At 47.2% G+C, this 16,788-nt stretch overlaps 4 protein-coding genes across 4 annotated transcripts; 2 read left to right on the plus strand and 2 right to left on the minus strand.

The window, feature by feature from the left end:
* Positions 1–225: 225 nt before the first annotated feature.
* On the plus strand, positions 226–1,977 carry LOC6607761 (protein phosphatase 1 regulatory subunit 21). Its single transcript, XM_032723375.1, has 5 exons — positions 226–417; positions 496–846; positions 910–1,089; positions 1,143–1,664; positions 1,724–1,977. Exons 1-5 carry the CDS (start codon positions 340–342, stop codon positions 1,811–1,813), a joined length of 1,221 nt encoding a protein of 406 aa, XP_032579266.1. The 5' UTR covers positions 226–339; the 3' UTR covers positions 1,814–1,977.
* Positions 1,931–2,557, minus strand: LOC6607762 (iron-sulfur cluster assembly 2 homolog, mitochondrial). Its single transcript, XM_002032489.2, has 2 exons — positions 2,417–2,557; positions 1,931–2,355 (listed from the first exon to the last, which is right to left on the minus strand). Exons 1-2 carry the CDS (start codon positions 2,458–2,460, stop codon positions 1,980–1,982), a joined length of 420 nt encoding a protein of 139 aa, XP_002032525.1. The 5' UTR covers positions 2,461–2,557; the 3' UTR covers positions 1,931–1,979.
* Positions 2,558–2,813: 256 nt separating this feature from the next.
* On the plus strand, positions 2,814–8,547 carry LOC6607763. The gene is made up of 4 exons (XM_002032490.2): positions 2,814–3,072; positions 3,147–4,756; positions 4,819–4,942; positions 4,999–8,547. The coding sequence occupies exons 1-4, from the start codon at positions 2,944–2,946 to the stop codon at positions 8,320–8,322; spliced, it is 5,187 nt and encodes a 1,728-aa protein (XP_002032526.1). The 5' UTR covers positions 2,814–2,943; the 3' UTR covers positions 8,323–8,547.
* On the minus strand, positions 8,469–16,042 carry LOC6607764 (multidrug resistance-associated protein 4). The gene is made up of 8 exons (XM_002032491.2): positions 15,847–16,042; positions 13,499–13,732; positions 13,261–13,392; positions 13,024–13,208; positions 11,139–12,958; positions 10,193–11,075; positions 9,431–10,127; positions 8,469–9,366 (listed from the first exon to the last, which is right to left on the minus strand). The coding sequence occupies exons 2-8, from the start codon at positions 13,681–13,683 to the stop codon at positions 9,063–9,065; spliced, it is 4,206 nt and encodes a 1,401-aa protein (XP_002032527.1). The 5' UTR covers positions 13,684–13,732; positions 15,847–16,042; the 3' UTR covers positions 8,469–9,062.
* Positions 16,043–16,788: the final 746 nt, after the last annotated feature.

Genomic DNA, 16,788 nt, shown 5'->3' on the forward strand with positions numbered 1-16,788 from the left:
TGTAAACAAAAAACAAATATTTTGAAGTTAATTTTGAAATTAGCTGAAGTTTCAACATATATACAAATAATTTTATCAATAAATAATCCAAAAATATTTCAAAAATATTCAGCATGTAAATTTCTTCTTTCTTTATTTAAAAAGCCGTTAAGTATTTAGTGTGACCAACTGCACAAATGAGCGCATTTTCGACCATAGCGCTTTGATATTCTCTGCGAATGTGTGGCTGTGCCCACTGCAGTGCCAGCTTTATTTGTTGGTCAATTTGTTTAAAACAATTTAGAAACCGTGCGAAGAAATCCACCGCCGGCAACCACAAAGACCTTAAAGCCAGCCTGGATGGCAGAGAAATCGCTAGCCATGGATGGCACCGTGCCGGAGGCCAAGTACCAGAAACTGGCCACAGAATACTCAAAGGTATAATTCCGCCCCAAATCGACAGCAACAGTTAACGCCCATTAATCCAATTAATCCCCAAAAATAAACTTCAATTAGCTGCGGGCACAAGCGACGGTGCTGAAGAAGGCTGTGCTGGAGGAGCAGTCCAAGGAGGCCAGCCTGCGGGAGCAACTGCAGCAGTACGCCACCTCGTTGCGGCGTACGGAGCAGGAGGTGGACTCGCTGGGCTTTCGCAACAAACAGCTGGAGTCGAGAGTGTCGCAGTTGCAGCAGGAAATCTCGGTGCACGAGCAGCCCAAGAAGAAGGACAAGGATTCCGGTGGCAGGCGAGCCTTGCAGAGCAATAGCCGCCCAGATGCCGATCCAGCATCGGATGCCGCTCAGGAAGCCCTCATCTTTGAGGAACTGCAGAAGAAAATCATGGAGAATGCGCAGCTGACGTCATTGGTAAGGCCCAGGGGATGAAATTCAAAATTGGCTATGAGTTATGGCTCGAATGACTATGCACAGATTGACGACAAGCAAAGGGATCTGCTGCTGCACACGGAGCGCATAGCATCGTTGGAACAGAAACTGGAGAAACGCATCGGCGATCAAAACGAACTGGAGAAGCGACTCAGGAAGGAGGTGGAAACGCTGCAGCACAGGAACAGCGAGCTGGAAACAAAGCTGGTTGATGCGGCCAGCATGGTAATATTGAGATCTCTATTTTAGTATTTACCCAAAGATTCACGTGCTTTCAGCTTGGCAGCGAGGACGCACTGAGCGCCACCGGCAGCGATACTACTCCTCTCCACAATCTCCAGCAGCAGTCGAATAGCAACCAACTCACCTCCGAGGATCGCATTGCGCTGCTCGAGAAGGAGGCGGCGCATTGGAGGGCTCAATTTGAAGTGGCCAAGTTGCACCAAGCATTTGTCTCGAACCCCAGCAAGGATCTCAGCGCGTGCAGCTGCAGCACGGCGGCGGCGGGCGTCACCGTTCGACCGGCAGAGTCGGAGGCGAAAGGCAGCCAGCGGGCGCAAGACTCGCTGCAGGATCCCCCCGAGCCGCCCTCCAAGGAGCAGCTCATCTACAGTGTGTTCAGCAAGAAGTTCGAGGATCTGATGCGACTGAAAGTGCAAGCGGAGTCCAAGTTGCGATCCTACGAGCTGGAGGTTCAACACCTACAAAACTGCCTGGAGAACGCAACGCACGAGCTGAAGGCCAAGGACGATCAGTTGGCCAGTTTGGGTGGAGCCCTGCAAATGCTCGAAGAAGAGTTGGTGAGTTGTGCCTGCAGTTTTGTGCTTTTAAAACCAAGTAACATCTTGGATTTCGTTAGACCACGACGCGTATCAACTACGAGGAGCAAATCAGCGTGCTGACGGAGCAGGTCATCAGCTTAAGTGACCAGCTGGCCGCCTGCAAATGAGCATGGACAGCGTCGCGCATCCCGCCCAGCTGCTTTACTGTATATTGTTGTAAAATAACTAACTGGGAACGCCCGCTCCCCCTCCCCTGTTTTGTTATTGTCCACCCTCGACGTGTATATAACTGAACATTCTATGTGTATTAAATAATTCTCTAAAGTTTAAAGTTTACAATTTGATTGAGAAGGAGGAGCCGCAGGAGCAGCCCTGTTCCGCCAGCGGATTGGCCACCATCCGGAAACCGGCGCGTATTAGTTCGCTGTGGTAATCAACGGTGGCGCCGCTGCAGTACTCCAGCGAGACGGTATCAATCACCACCTTGGCCTCAGCCTCGCCAAACTGCCGGTCATCCTCGTTCAGCTGCTTATCCAAATCGAATTTGTACTGAAAGCCGGAGCATCCACCTCCTTCGACGGTCACACGCAGAAAGGATCCATCCACGCAGATCTCACGTAGTCGCTTCAAGCAGCTCTCGCTTACCTGGACACTAAGTTCGGGATTCGCGGATGTGGGAGCGGTGGCATGCCGCATTAGGATAAGATTTCTGTGGAAGATCAAGCACTTATTGTAGGAGTTGTCACGCAATTTTTCCTAGTCAATTTCACCTTTGCAATCCGCTCCTGGCCACTTGTCGCAGTAGGAACGCCATAATTTTACGAATTCACAGCCAAAAAATGTAATTTCAATATTTCTATTTACTATCTCGTAATCCAAACAATTTCAGCTGATTTCGCTCGATAACGATAGGTGTCGATAGTTCGATACATCCTAGTTGTGCTATCAAGGTTGTGTCCCTGCTATTTTAGCGATGTCTTGGTTTTCTAACTGAGTTTATTGCATGTAGCTTCAATATCAAATTCGTTAAATTCTATAATGTGAAAAAAATATACGGAGTTTTCGATCATTTAATTTCTCAATTTGTATTGTGGCTTGAGTGCGTTCTCCTTACTAGCTGGTATATTTAGACGCATGTAAATTCTAGAACATTGAATTAATCATCTACGGTCACACTACCGCTTGGGAGGAATTTTTGAAGACGCTGGTTGTTTGATTTTACGCTCAAACTTGTTTCGATTTCTACTGCGTAAATGCTGCCCCACATACGAATATATTACAGATATCGATAGAGCCGATGGCTCTGCAGCTAACAGTTAATGGAAAGTTCGGGGCCAACCTGAGGAGGACTATAGGACCACTGGACGATCCAGAGCAAGTACGCAAAGATCTCGAGAGTGAGCGTCGCATAACCCGTTTGAAGCAGGTAACTTTGCCCTTGGGTTCCGAGCCCATTGCGCAGTAATTGTAAGACTAAGCGTGACCCAATTTTACACCCAGGTGCGTGAGAAGTCCAACCACCTGGCACGACAGATACGCGAGGGAGTAGCTGCCGAAAAGCGGCGTCAAATCGACAAATTGGAGCAGGTCAAGCAAAGGGAGCTGAATGCGTGGCGTGAGCATGCTTTGGCCAAAAAGCACCAGGACTACCGTTCGGCCGTTTTCCAAGTGGGCGCCGCCCATCGCGCCGCAAAGGAGGAGAACGAACGCATGGAGCAGCAGAGGCAAGAGAGAATCGAAAAAATCCGAAAATGTCGCCAGCAAGCCTTGAAAAGATCGGCCAAAGCCAGCGTGGAGTTGCGGGCCACAAACACAATGAATTTGAATGCGGAGGGACGTGCCTCGGCGGGCACACAAACGCCTATAGTGGAGGACAAAGAAAACCGAATGGAGAGCGGGTGCAACAAACCCTATTGCAAGGGCAAGCGCAAAAGGACAACCAGCTGTGGATGTACCAGCGCCGATGCAGAGGATGAGAAGGATGATGACACATCCTCCGATGACGACTCATCCATCCTGATCACCGAGAGTCCGACCAGCAACCGGCGTCTCCAGAAAACTACCCCCATTATCCTAGACGTGGAAATCGAGGAAACCATTTCTGAAACCCACAAGAATCCCGAGGGTATGGATATAAATGATAGGTTCATACAAACCAACCGCAAATTCAGCCATGTCGTCCGACCCAGTGAAGATGAACCCCAACGCAGGCCGAGATTTACGCAGATCAGCGATTTGGTAAGAAAAACCGAGACCACCGTACGAGCTGGGCCAAGTCAGCAAAGGGAAACAGATCCTACTCCATCAGTATCTGCCCCGCCTAGTCCCACCAAATCCCTGCCAAGATCGCCCAGGAAATGTATAGAGCAAGAGGAGCCCGTTCCTGCTCCAGCACCCAGAAAATCACCCACTAAAACAGCTAAAGGGTCCCCCAAGAAAATAGCTACGGCACCACGTAACCAGCCGACAGTCAAAAGACCGGGCTTAAAATTGAATCTAGCTCCTGCGAAGGTAATAGATGCGGGAATACACAGAGGTCAGAAATCCAAAGCTCCAGGTACGCTGCCCAAAGTAACAGCTATACAGAAACCAGCTGGGGAACCTCCTCGAAACCTTCAACCGATTCCAGAACAGGCTATGCCAGCCATGCCAAATCCGTCGATGACCAATTGTTATCCCATGCCTCAGAATCAACCATACATGCATCCGTATGCCCAACATCCGATGCAACCATATGCAATGCCATATTCAATGCCTTTTCCCATGCAAGCCCAGTTTCCACAACCTCATCCGATGTATGCACCGCAGCAAATGATGCCAAATCAGCCAGCTGTACACGTTCCCGCTGTTACTGCTCCACCAAGCACTGCTGCGCATTCCACTGTATCCACCACCACATTTACCACGTCCTCGCGACAGGACCCAAAGACGACTCAATCCGGACGTGTTCAGTTCTACGACCATAGCAATAAATACCACAGAACGTACGAAGCACCAACCCAGTCGGTGCAGTGCAATGAGAAGGATGTCAGCCAATTAACTGCTATGGATCATGCTCGCATCGAGAACCAACTGAGAGATCTGCGGGAACAGGAACTGGACAAACTGAGGTAACAGAAACACAGAACTTATCTTAATGAATCAAATTTAAATCAATAACGTACTTAAATAGGAAAATTAGTGACGATCGTGGTCAAAAGGCTCTTGAACGCGAGCAAGTGCGTCGGGATTGTGCTGAATTAACGGAAAAGCTGGATGCTTTAACGCAACAGCAACCGCAGCTCTTGCCAACCGATGTAAGGAAATCAAATATCTTTCCTCTTGAAGTAATACAAACTCATTTTCCCACCAGGCTAACATTATACCTAGCCATCGGTTCACGGATGCGGCTGCCAGGCGAGAGCAAAAGATGAACGATGTAATGGAAGAAATGCTGCTTCGACCGGCCATCATCACCTGCCCGGAAGTGCGCACCAAACCTACTCCTCCAAACTCATCGCGCAGCAAATCCAAAGCTTCTGTGGCAGTTAATTTGGGCGAACCTCCTGTTCAAATGGGCCGGGATAATCTTGGCAGCACGGAAAGCTGCAGCGCCATTCTTCTCGACTACGTTACTGATCAAAGCAAGCAGCTCAAGTCGGACCTGCAGGCAGAGCAATCGAACTCACTGAAATCGATGAGGCTAAAGAGTTTGCTTGAGCGCATTGAGAAAATTCGAGTCCAGCTGTTGGAGGAACTGAAGGCGGGCGAGACAGGTGCATCAAAGGGTGACAATGCCCAGGAATTGAACAATATACGTCAGGAGAGAGATGATATTCTATCCGAGCGAACGAGAACTTTAAACGAACGAGAATCGGATTTGCAACAGAAGGAGGCAATTCTCGAGCAGCGTCTCAGAAAGTTCTACAAGGAGACAAAAAGTGCAAAATCCAGTGAGAGTGATAAGCCGAAATCAACCTCAAAAGAAGATGGGCCAGTTGAGATCATTATTAAGGTGAGGAGCGACGGTACTGTTAAGCAATATGTACCGAGAACTAAATCGAAAGCCAAATCCAAGCCGTCGGCTATGGATAATGAAAATGATGTGCCCCTGGGCTCAACTGAGAGCACACCAAGAGACGATGCGCCAAAGCCGACGGAACAGGATCACGGAAAGCGGCCATTCTCACAGGATCAGCGTCAGATATCCATTGATTCCAACTCCACCGCCTATCGCAGTCTGCCGCCAGTGAGCTATAAAAATATGGCCCAGGGAATTTCCTCTGCTCCGTCGGCTCCCGCTTCTGCTCCATTACATCCCGTAGTGATTCAATATGTAAATCGTCTGCTAGGAATGACGCGCCAAAGTATAGATGAGATGGGTGTGAGTTCCTCGTATGTGACCACACCCTCAACGTCGGTGATCAACTCATTGAGAAACGTAACCCCTTGTCCCGAGCCTGAAGCAGGAAGAACTGAAAGGGATCAGGATGAACATACGGAGATGGACGAGCATCGCATGGAGCGGATACAAATCTTTATTGATGACAATCGCAGCTTAATCAATGACTTGGAAGATTCAATACGTTGCCAGCAGCAGCTGCAAAGGGAGCAACAGTCGCAGGATACAGAGAAAAGTATGCGCGCCTTCGATCAAATATGGAACAAGCGTTTAGCCAAGAATCCTGAAGATTGTCAGCTAACCAACAAAGAGAAAGAGCGCACAAGAGAAAATATGCAAAGGGAAAGGCCGACTCCAAAAGGAGATAGGAAAAATGCCGCAACTCCAAAAGAAGGCGGCAAAAGGGAGCGGCAGCAGCAATCAAACGGTGCAGTGCAGCAAAAGAATGGCGGCGTGGTATCCTCAAGCTTGCCTGCCGATAAAAGCACAAACCGCTCTGCACCCGAAAAATCGAAATCCCAATCTACCAGTGAGGAGTCATCTGCCCGAAACATGGAACGCTATGCACAGCTCACGGAGAACTGCACCCAGCGGATCGCCGAACTGACGGAGCTGATCACGAAAGTGCGCGAGGAGAAGCAGCGACTTGTGGAGGTCACCCTCACATCGAACAGCGATGGCGAGCGGCAGTCTACTGAATATCTTGAGCTTCCAACTGGACAACAGCAATCCAGATGCCGGACAATGTCCGATCGCAGCGATTCTCAAACACCTTCGACCTCGGAAGCCTTGGCGCTGCAGAGGCACAAGCCGACAGCAGCCAGCAGGGATAGTGGCATTGCGGACTCGCGTCCAATTACGGCCCAGGGCCAGGTTTGTATCGATGCGGAACCCATCTCCCTTGGCTCCTCAACGCAGAACAATACAGGCCGCGGCCGAGTAAGGGCACCTCCTGCCACGATTCGTCGGTATAGTCCTCAACTAAACGCCGAGGATCTGGCGCACGAGCTGTCGACCATTACAGAAGTGGAAACGCCGGGACAATCACATATTGTGGCCGCCACACCGGTGCCCAAGCCATTCCCTAGTTTCGATCAGTATGCCAAGGAACTGCAGTTGGATCTGTCGCGGTTGGATGCTGATCAGAGCCAACGGCTGCAGTGCGAATTCAATGAGTTAATACACGCGATCAGGCAGCACAATCAAGGAACTGACTACCGTGAGTTTCCTAGCATTAATGCCTATCTTCATAACATGACTAGCACCCGAATTCATGTGGAGATAGGTCAGGATGCAGATCAGGCCACTCTGTCCCCGGGTGAACTGATGCGACAGCTGCGTGTGGTCACTCATACGATCCAAGACTTTCCCAAGCGCAGGGAATACTTTGAAAAAATGTTGGCCAATCAACCAGCCGATCAGAGGGATCTAATAGACAGTGCTAGTTTAGGGAATGATTCCTCGGATTCATTTAACGTTGAGGAAGAACTCCGCCAGCGGAAAATTCTGAAGAACTCATTTCGTCGAGGCAACGCAACTGACATCACATTGACGGGTCAGGAGGTGGCTAGCAGTACGCGGCGGGAAAGCGTCGCCCCGGTGACCAACGATCAACCCAACGAGAGTGGCATAGATCCCCTCTCCGGCAGCAACTTTTCCAGCGACGCGGATCGGAGAAGTCAGTGCTGGCATGCCACAATGCATCAGAGGCAACAGCAGGTGGATGAGTTGTGCAGCAGTACCACAGCCTCGTCGCCAGAACGGCGGCCACGAAGGTCTCGGCTACGTGGAGGCCACGAGCGCAACAACAGGTCTAAGGACGATTCCACAGTGCAGGATGCAAGCCAGATAGGAAGATCCCTTAATCTGAGGGAATTCCTTACGAGAGAGCTCCTCAAACATCGAGTGCACGACGACGTTATCAGTGATAGTTCAGATGAGTCCTTAAGGGGACACTTTCTGAAGTCGGTCCTGCATTCGCTCTCGCCCAGCAACAACACGCAAACACCAGGAGTGGGTGTCAGCCATGCCACCGGAGCCACCAACGACAGACAAAAGACATCCACACCAGTGGGATCGTTCCTTTCCATTCCAGAGAAGGCCGAGTCCATGAGTAGCACTGGCTCTCAACTGTTCTCCGGGGAGAGTCGCATCTCCCTGGTAAACTATCCAGATGGAACTCCACCCATTCCTTTTGAACAACAAAGCAAACTTAGTACAAATCAAACTCGCCAATCCTCAGGTCAAATAGGATCAGGTGTCAGGACATCGCATCGAAAGTCGCCTCGAAAATGATCGCCGAACTTTTAATCAATTTTTTTAGGTTTATTATCCATTTTATGATCCATTATCCATTTTATGACAATTATTTATATTTTACTAACTTTGCAATTGTGTGTCCAAAAGTGACTATCGAAAAAGATTGTATACAATTTGCTCAATATGTTAAATGTACAATTTTATTACCAATTTGTGTGAAACTTATTTATATTTTAATAAACTCGACGAATATTTATTAAATTTCTATCTAGAGTTTCAAGTACAATATTTCGGTTGTATGAATATTTATTTGCAGTAATGTACACAATATATATACAGTATATATATTTGATGGCCTAACTAGTGAGTAGATTAACCAACTGATCCTTTGAGGACCTCGGTGTTTCAGTTCTAGTCCGGAACCAGAATATAAGTAGCTTTGTCATGTTGTAAGTAAACATCCGATTCACAGGCGGTCTACAATAAGTTGGTGGACAAATATTACAATGTAGTCCCAGGTGGAGATTACATCTAAGTACAATACGTATAAGGCAGCACACATTCTAGACTTTTCGTTAACAAACTTAACTAAACTAAGGAAATGAAACATTGATAACATAAATACGTGTATGTGCACAAAAAAATCATTTTGGTACGGCTTTTGTTTTGGACAGGACTCCTCTTCCATTGGGAGCCCAAGAGTTGTAACCTTGAGCCATGATAAGCACCAGATTTGGTTAAATGCGATCTCCGGATATTTTTTGGGCCACCGTTTCTCACTCCTGGCTCTCATCTTCATCGCGATCTCGCTCGTCCCGCTCCCTCTGCATCCTTTTGTGACTGTCACTGGCCGTCTTCTTCAGTGCTTCCGCTTCCCCGCCTGTGGCCTCTACCATTTGCCGGAGATGTCCCTGTGACTTCTTCAGCAGCAAATACGGCACATCGAACTCCACAGCGACACCAGCATCCATTACTATAATCCGATCCGAATCCATGACTGTGTGCAATCGATGCGCAACGGTGAGCACTGTGCACTGCTTGAACTTGATGCGTATGGTGCGCTGGATCAGGGCATCGGTTCTGGGGGAATATATGGGTTAGAAGTTAGTTCTGGAGAAATACGAACTTTCGTTCTAGAACTCACTGTGGATCCACATTGGCCGTGGCCTCATCGAGTACCAGCACCTTATTGTTTCGAAGAATCGCCCTGGCCAGGCAGAGCAACTGACGCTGGCCCACGCTGAAATTGCCGCCCCTCTCCGTGACCATGTAGTCCAGGCCGGGAATAGCTCCTCTCAGCTCTACATCCTCCAAAGCGCTCCACAGCTCGGCGTCGGTATACCGCTCAAAGGGGTCCAGATTGTAGCGGATGGTGGCCGAAAACAGTACCGGATCCTGTGGTATAATCGAGATGCGGGTGCGCAGAATTTCCAAAGATATCGTTCCCGTCTCTATGGCATCGATGAAAATCTCTCCCTCGATGTGAGCCAGTCGGAAGAGAGCTCCAATTAGCGAGGATTTCCCGGCTCCTGTACGTCCCACAATGCCAACCTTCCAGCCCGCCTCGATGGTGAGATTCAGGTTCCTAAGCACCGGCGATCCATTTGGATCATAACGACAGCTCATATTGCGGAACTCCACCTGACCACGAGTGGGCCACTGCTGCGGTGGCGTTTTCTCGCTCAGCGCCGGCTCCTGCTCCAGTTCGGTGTATTGCAGGACGCGCTCCACGCTGGTCATTTGCTGTAAGGACTCGGCCACTTGTCGCACTCCATATTGCACCATTCCGGTTAAGATCATGGCCTGGGCAATGGCCAAGCCTACGTTGCCGCTATAAGTGGCTAAAAGTGGAAAATATACCAATCAGTATTTTTCTATTTGATAACTCATTTCTAATAGAACTCACTTTCACTGGAGATAATGAAGCTGAAGGTGACAGAGGTAAGGAAGACGCAACTGACACAGTCCAGCCACAAGCCTAAAGTCGTATTCACTGCCATGGTCAGCTGCCACACGCTACTGTGCACATCCTGCAGCAAATCAAACTCCTTGGCCACCACATCTTGCAACTGGCGAGATCGAATGATGGCCAGACCCGTAAGCGAAGCACTGAGATGAGAGAACACCGGACTGCGGCAGATGCCCTCCAATCGCTTGAGATCTTGCGAAGGCCTCAGGTACAACTTCAAGATAAGCACATCCACAACGGCTACCACCAACATGGCGGCCACCAAAACTGGATTCAGTATACCAATCACAATTAGAATTCCAAACATCACCAGAGCGATCTGTATAAAATCCATCATGGCCCGCGGCAGCAGCTCATCAATGGCGCCCATATCCTTGGAGAAGCGATTCAGAATCCTTCCAGACGGAGTGGTATCAAAGAATCTCATGGTGGCGTGCAGGATGCAGGCAAACATGCGATCGTGCAGCACCTTAGAGGCGTGCATGCATATCTTGAAGAACAGGAAGCCACGGAACGTGGTCATGATCACTACGGTGATGATCAGAGCACCGTATATGTAAATGCACTCGAAGGTGGTGAAGCTGGTGTCCTCTCCCTGCGACCTCTGATGCTCCTGTTGTGTCCAGATGTTGGCAAAGAAATCGGAACTGCTGCACACCACCTGGGACATCACCATGACAAAGACCATGAAGCTGAAGCTCAGAAGAGTGCTGCCCGCATGGAAGTACTCGTACCAAACGCGTGGGGAAATGCCGCCAGATGCTTGGGCCTCGGCCAGAGCATCCTCATCGACGTTATCATCCAGTTGGGTACTGTCCAGCTGAAACGGAAAATTGTTTACATAAATAAGTGCACATAAGATGTAGGGACTTTGTTAACCCACCGACTTGCTGCCGTGCACCGAGCTGCTCTGTTTTCTCAACTGCTGGTACCCATCTTTTACTCCATCGATGAAAGGTATGTCCTCGTCGTCACTCTCCAGTGAATTGACACTTAGCGGGGATGTTTGATTGCGACTGTTTTCTTCCTCCTCCTCCTTGGGTCGCTCAAGGAGCCTGGCAAAGTCTAAATCACTGTTGATCAGCTCCTGGTACGTGCCTTGCCTCAAAATTTTTCCTTGGTCGACAATCACAATAACGTCGGCCTCGGACAGGAAGTGCACCTGGTGGGTCACGAGAATGCGAGTCGCCTTTAGCTGGGCCAGTCGTCCTCTGGGTCCAATCACCTCATCGAAGAGATGCCTGCCCACGTGCGCATCAACAGCACTTAGCGGATCGTCCATCAAGTAAATTTGGGCGGGCTTATAGACAGCTCGGGCCAAGCTGATGCGTGCTCTTTGGCCTCCGGAAAGGGATGCCCCTCGCTCACCCACGAGAGTTTTGTCTCCGTTTGGCAGCTGTTGGAAATCCGTGCTGAGGGCACAACACCGTGTTACCTCCTGGTAACGCTTCCTATCAAACTCCTCACCGAAAAGGATGTTGTTTCGCACCGATCCAGTAAATAACCATGGTTCCTGGGCTGCATAGGAGAGGTCACCTTGGATAAAAACGCCTCCATCGATAACGGGCAGTTCACCCAGGAGTAACTGGAGAATAGAACTCTTTCCGGCACCGACCGGTCCAATAACTGCGCACAGTTGGCCCTTCTCGATCTGCAGATTAATGCCTTGGAGCGTTCTCTGTGGCTTTTCAGTATCCCAGCTGGCATTAATGTCCTTGATGGTCACTGCTCTGGAGTCGCCCCCTTCCTGATCTCGCTTATGGGTGAGACCTTGAGTGCGCTCCTCACGTCCCTCGAGCATAAGGAAGTCCTGAATCCGACGCAGCGAAACCAAAGCTTCCGCTCCAAAGCTGACAGCTAGTGGATACCAAATAGCAGCCACCAGTTGCAGGATGTTGTAGTAACTGGCTGCTGAGAACACAAAGTCTGCGGTTATGGTTTGGCCCATCAAAGCAGCCGCTGCCAGGGTGATGTACAACGTGGATCGCTCCGTGAACACCATGGTGCTGAGGTAGAAGCCACGCAGGTAAGATGCATATCGGATCTGCTTGATCTCGCTGCGCCGAGCTTCGGCTACCACCGCCTGGAACGGTTTCTCCCAGGCGTACATCTTGATAACCTGAATGCCCTGCACCAGCTCATTCATGATGCCCACTCTCGCGTCCGTTCGCTCCGCGATTCTCATCCGCAGCACAGAGGTTACCTTGCTCAAGGCCGTCTGCACGGGCACCGTTTTCAGCAGCAGTCCAACTACTCCCACAATTGCTGGGATGCCAATGTTCAGCCAAATCAGGTAGCACGTGAGCACCGCCTGCAATGGCATAATCCAGATCCAGTGCATGAATATGAATCCATAGTCCAGACGATTCACGTCATTCGAGAGCAGGTTGATTAGGTAACCAGCTGGCGTCTGACCAGCCGTTTTCATCGAGAGCCGTAGGGTTTTCCGGTAGATCAGCGAGCAGCAGGCTATTCGCATCCTTGCGCCCATCAGCCGCTGGCGGAGATCGACATGGTGCAGCAGGAAGCAGCAAAAAAGCGTCGAAATGACCAGGACGGCGCCCAGACTGTACATATCGTTCCACATGTACTCGACGGTCTGATCCATGATGCTTCGCACAGCGGTTGCATTGTGGTCTACTTCCTCCACTGGAGGCTGAATCGGTTCCCTCAGTTGACCCGCTTTGTCCAGTGAATTGGGGGCTGAAATATGCATGATTCATATGTATACTTTAATAAAGAATGATAATCCTTTGTTTAAAGCTCACCATCCCCTGGAGATCCGCTGGAGCCGGCGACAGCCTGACTCAGCACATAGTTTTGAATTGCCCGTGCAGTTCGATTCAGGGAATCTGATGTTGAAATATCATTCACATCGATATTTCTTAACTGCGCAACAGGAGTTTTTTGAAACTGAATCAATAGCTGCGCAAGAATAGCTGGAATCAAGGTCCTAGAAACAGATTAATTATTACATGATGAGTTAAATTAAATCTCCAACTCACTTGATCACTATGTAGATTAAGCAAATGAGGCCATTGATGATCGTGGGTCCCAGGAAACAGCGGAACAGTGCGTTTCTGAGATGCGGCTTCTGGTTCTTGCGGTGAGATCGCTCCAGTTCCTTAAACCATTGACTGAAAATTTGTCACAATTAACAAATGTTTAAAAGAACTTTGTAGCAAGTCAATCTTCCTTAGTGTTAGTTGTCAGTTGGACAGGACGTTAAATCTCAGTACTTACTCCTCCAAACGGTCGCCCAACTGCTCGGATCGATCTTCCTTCAGACATTGTGTCAGATCATCCGTATTAAGGCCTCTGCGGGATCCTCGATATAGTAAGGGTATCGCCCAGGCAAATATTAGTTGTGAAATAATATTTGCATGTTGTCGCGGATTTTTCCGCGTTGGCTTTGTACTGCTATCCATGCTATCATATGGATGGATAGCTCTCGTCTAGATCAGAAACTCCGTCTGCCTGCAATCGCAAACAAGCCACAAATAAGCGCATGTTAAATAATCAAAGGCTTAAAGATAAAAGGAGTGATTCAACTATACTCGCCAATAACAATGGTAATATAACATGTTTTAACTAAGTGTAAGAAGTGGATTACAATATAATTTAGAAATTGATTAAAAATTTTAAAAAAAAATCCATATATAATGTCTATGACTTTCAAATAACCAATGTATACTGTATTCGCCCGCATTCACATGTCTTTATCATGTTTGTATGTCGTATTAAACTAGTTGATTACTCGAAGACTAGTCTAGGAAGAGCTACTTTCTTATCAGCAAAGACCTTGACCAATAAAGAGTAGTCTATTTCATGCATAAAAGCAAAAGTACTACTGTCTATATACCTACTATATGAAAATATGTAATTGCAGTAAAAAGACACACCTTCCTGATCTTTTCAATAGACGACCATAAACTATAGTCTTTTCGTATCTGATAAGGTCTACGTGTGACTAGAAACGAAGTTACTTTTTAAATGGTTAGTTAGTTCTAGTAGACAACCCCCTATTAAGATAAATTTTATGAACTAACTGCGATTCTATGAAGAATCCCAGGATGCGTGGATTGAACTTTGCTCAGCATATAGTAGACTTGACGAGGGTCAGTCACACGATATCGGTCGTTAGCTTAATGTCTATGATTGCTATTTGCTATGTCTGTAACTGATAGCAGGCGACACGAGGAGCGTAAATCAAAACGCTTTTGGAGCTCCCGCACTCGACACTCATCTTCGTATGACAATAATCATAATGTTTATTAATTGGCAAGCAAAAGTCCAGAGACCTTCCCAGATAAGCTATTTTATAACCACGAATGTTTTTGTATCGAGGCTATATGCCAGGCGAAATTATTTTGACCTACTTGCTGCAAGCGGAAATTTCACTTTTCAAATTATAACTTTTCGATTAAACTTCACATGATTGCAGTTGTAGTGGAGTTGTTGGTCGGGAAATTTTCATGCTGCTCAGTTGCTCATTGTGAAATAGCATTAAAGCACTTAAAAAGTTGAGTTCCAACGCCCTTTAAATGCCGCTCCCCTTTTCGAATTAATAGATTTAAATTTTCTGGGCGCAGACATTTAATAAAATGTGACGACGCCAATGAATTTACGTAAATAGATAGAAAAACGTGCTGTACATCTTCCCATTTCGATTAAAGCAATTAAAAATACTTAAACCCAATGTTTTCGGCTTTTAAAGTTCATCCACTATAGCAGATTTTCATATCAGCTAGAATAGGCGGGGTCAGTTTTATCAGCCCCGTTATCTTTACTGTGGTTTAGAATTAAGTATTGTAATTATTTCAGAGACATGCGGCATTTTAATGCTGTTTCAATTGTTTAGAACGAGTTTTGTAAGCAACAACTGTGACAACCAATTCAGCGTTTTAGGTTTCATAAATATTTCCAACGAAATCTAATTTATGAACGCGCTAAATAAACACAGACAGGCGCATAACGAACAGATTGTAAACCAGTGATTAATTTATTTTTACCGGTATCGGCAAGTCTATTACAGTGAAACATCAAATGGTGGGACTCAGGAATTATAATTTCGGTCTACAGCTGGGGCGGAAAAACATCTATAAGGCAGATTTGTTTACTGAGCTTTTTAAGGGCTTTGAAATTTATCTAATCAATTGGAATCTTTTTTAATAACATATCATGTTATTGAAGTCCCACTGTATGTATCTATACAAATGTGTATGTATATACATATGTACGAGCACTGGGCCAATCGGTAAGCGACCTCAAGGGCAAACAAGTGGTTGTTTGGTGGAAAACCGGCATTCCAATCGCTTTTAGTGCCGCTTTGCACATTGGAAAGAATTCCGCAATAGTAGGAACTAATTTTAATAACGGGTTATGACGTAAATGCAGAGAAGAATTACAGCAGACGCAGACATAACAGCACATTGAGCACACAGGCGACCATCGAAAACAAAGAGCCAAAAGCGCACACAAACACGCACATCGTCTGTACATGTACATACATACGTCACTTATTACGCGAATGTACTGACTTCCAAATTTATCAATTAACCGTTAGATTTAATCGCTCGAATGACACTTACTTGTGCTATCAGAGCATTAATTGGTTCACACTACTGTGCTCTATTGTTATTATTGTACCACTCGAATTGGTCGCAACGGAGCAGCACGTGCAGAAATAGTACGAACACAAGCGCAAAACGCCGACTCACGCACACTCGCACACACGGACCAACGAAGCGCAACCGTATGCGCCAAACACGACCTCCTCCTTCAACAGTTCGGAACCGAATGAAATACAAAACAAACAAGCTTATGGCTACAGTCAATAGAGATGGTCAGCCTTCGATAACGAACGCAACAAGTTCCCCGTGATTTTCAAGTAGCTTACAACGCAGGAAACGTTGTCCAATTGGACAAAATTCCTCTCTTTTTGGTGAGAGAACAAAAGCTTCTTAAATGTAAAAAAACATTAAAGCTTTCAACATGAAATGTATAATGATGTAAAATAAAAATGTGTGAGCAAATCATTTGATTCTGAATATATTTGATTTGATTGAACATAATTTAATCATGAAACATTATGTAACGGCAACCTAAATATTTCATGAAATTATGTATATACCTATAAATTATATACATATATAATGCAATTAGAAACACTTAAACAATTGTTAATCAATACAGCTGCACAACATTTTATATCCTGAAGCACACCCCCACCGCCCCCTCTCAATTTGTGTAAACACGCACCGCAACAGTTGTTCTATTTTGGCGCCAAAAATAGCTGAGAACGTAAACAACAAAGCTCGCTCTTTCACTCAATTGCGCTCTTGGAAACCTTGTTACAGGATGTAGGTCAACCACTGCGTATGAGTGATATTGCGAAGGCAATAGAATTTCGCTTTCAGTTACCGCACTTTCAGTTGTGCGACTCGCGTACAACGGGACACTCAGCACGGCTAACGTGAAAAGTCCAACGGATGGTTTTCCCAAAGCCTGCGGAGGAAATTCGCGCGCGACTT

This window comes from Drosophila sechellia, chromosome 3R (genome assembly GCF_004382195.2).
Source record: "Drosophila sechellia strain sech25 chromosome 3R, ASM438219v1, whole genome shotgun sequence".
NCBI classification, from domain to species: Eukaryota; Metazoa; Arthropoda; class Insecta; order Diptera; family Drosophilidae; genus Drosophila; species Drosophila sechellia.

Excerpts from the sequence above, each read along its gene's own strand:
- LOC6607761 (XM_032723375.1), top strand. The coding sequence starts at position 340 with ATGGCAGAGAAATCGCTAGCCATGGATGGCACCGTGCCGGAGGCCAAG. Across the intron at positions 418-495 it reads TGGCCACAGAATACTCAAAG|CTGCGGGCACAAGCGACGGT; the intron begins GTATAATTCCGC and ends AACTTCAATTAG. Across the intron at positions 1,665-1,723 it reads AAATGCTCGAAGAAGAGTTG|ACCACGACGCGTATCAACTA; the intron begins GTGAGTTGTGCC and ends GGATTTCGTTAG.
- LOC6607764 (XM_002032491.2), bottom strand. The coding sequence starts at position 13,683 with ATGGATAGCAGTACAAAGCCAACGCGGAAAAATCCGCGACAACATGCA. Across the intron at positions 13,209-13,260 it reads TTAATCTACATAGTGATCAA|GACCTTGATTCCAGCTATTC; the intron begins GTGAGTTGGAGA and ends ATCTGTTTCTAG. Across the intron at positions 10,128-10,192 it reads CTTCATTATCTCCAGTGAAA|CCACTTATAGCGGCAACGTA; the intron begins GTGAGTTCTATT and ends TTCCACTTTTAG.
- LOC6607763 (XM_002032490.2), top strand. The coding sequence starts at position 2,944 with ATGGCTCTGCAGCTAACAGTTAATGGAAAGTTCGGGGCCAACCTGAGG. Across the intron at positions 4,757-4,818 it reads CAGGAACTGGACAAACTGAG|GAAAATTAGTGACGATCGTG; the intron begins GTAACAGAAACA and ends GTACTTAAATAG. Across the intron at positions 4,943-4,998 it reads CGCAGCTCTTGCCAACCGAT|GCTAACATTATACCTAGCCA; the intron begins GTAAGGAAATCA and ends TTTTCCCACCAG.
- LOC6607762 (XM_002032489.2), bottom strand. The coding sequence starts at position 2,460 with ATGGCGTTCCTACTGCGACAAGTGGCCAGGAGCGGATTGCAAAG. Across the intron at positions 2,356-2,416 it reads GCCAGGAGCGGATTGCAAAG|AAATCTTATCCTAATGCGGC; the intron begins GTGAAATTGACT and ends GATCTTCCACAG.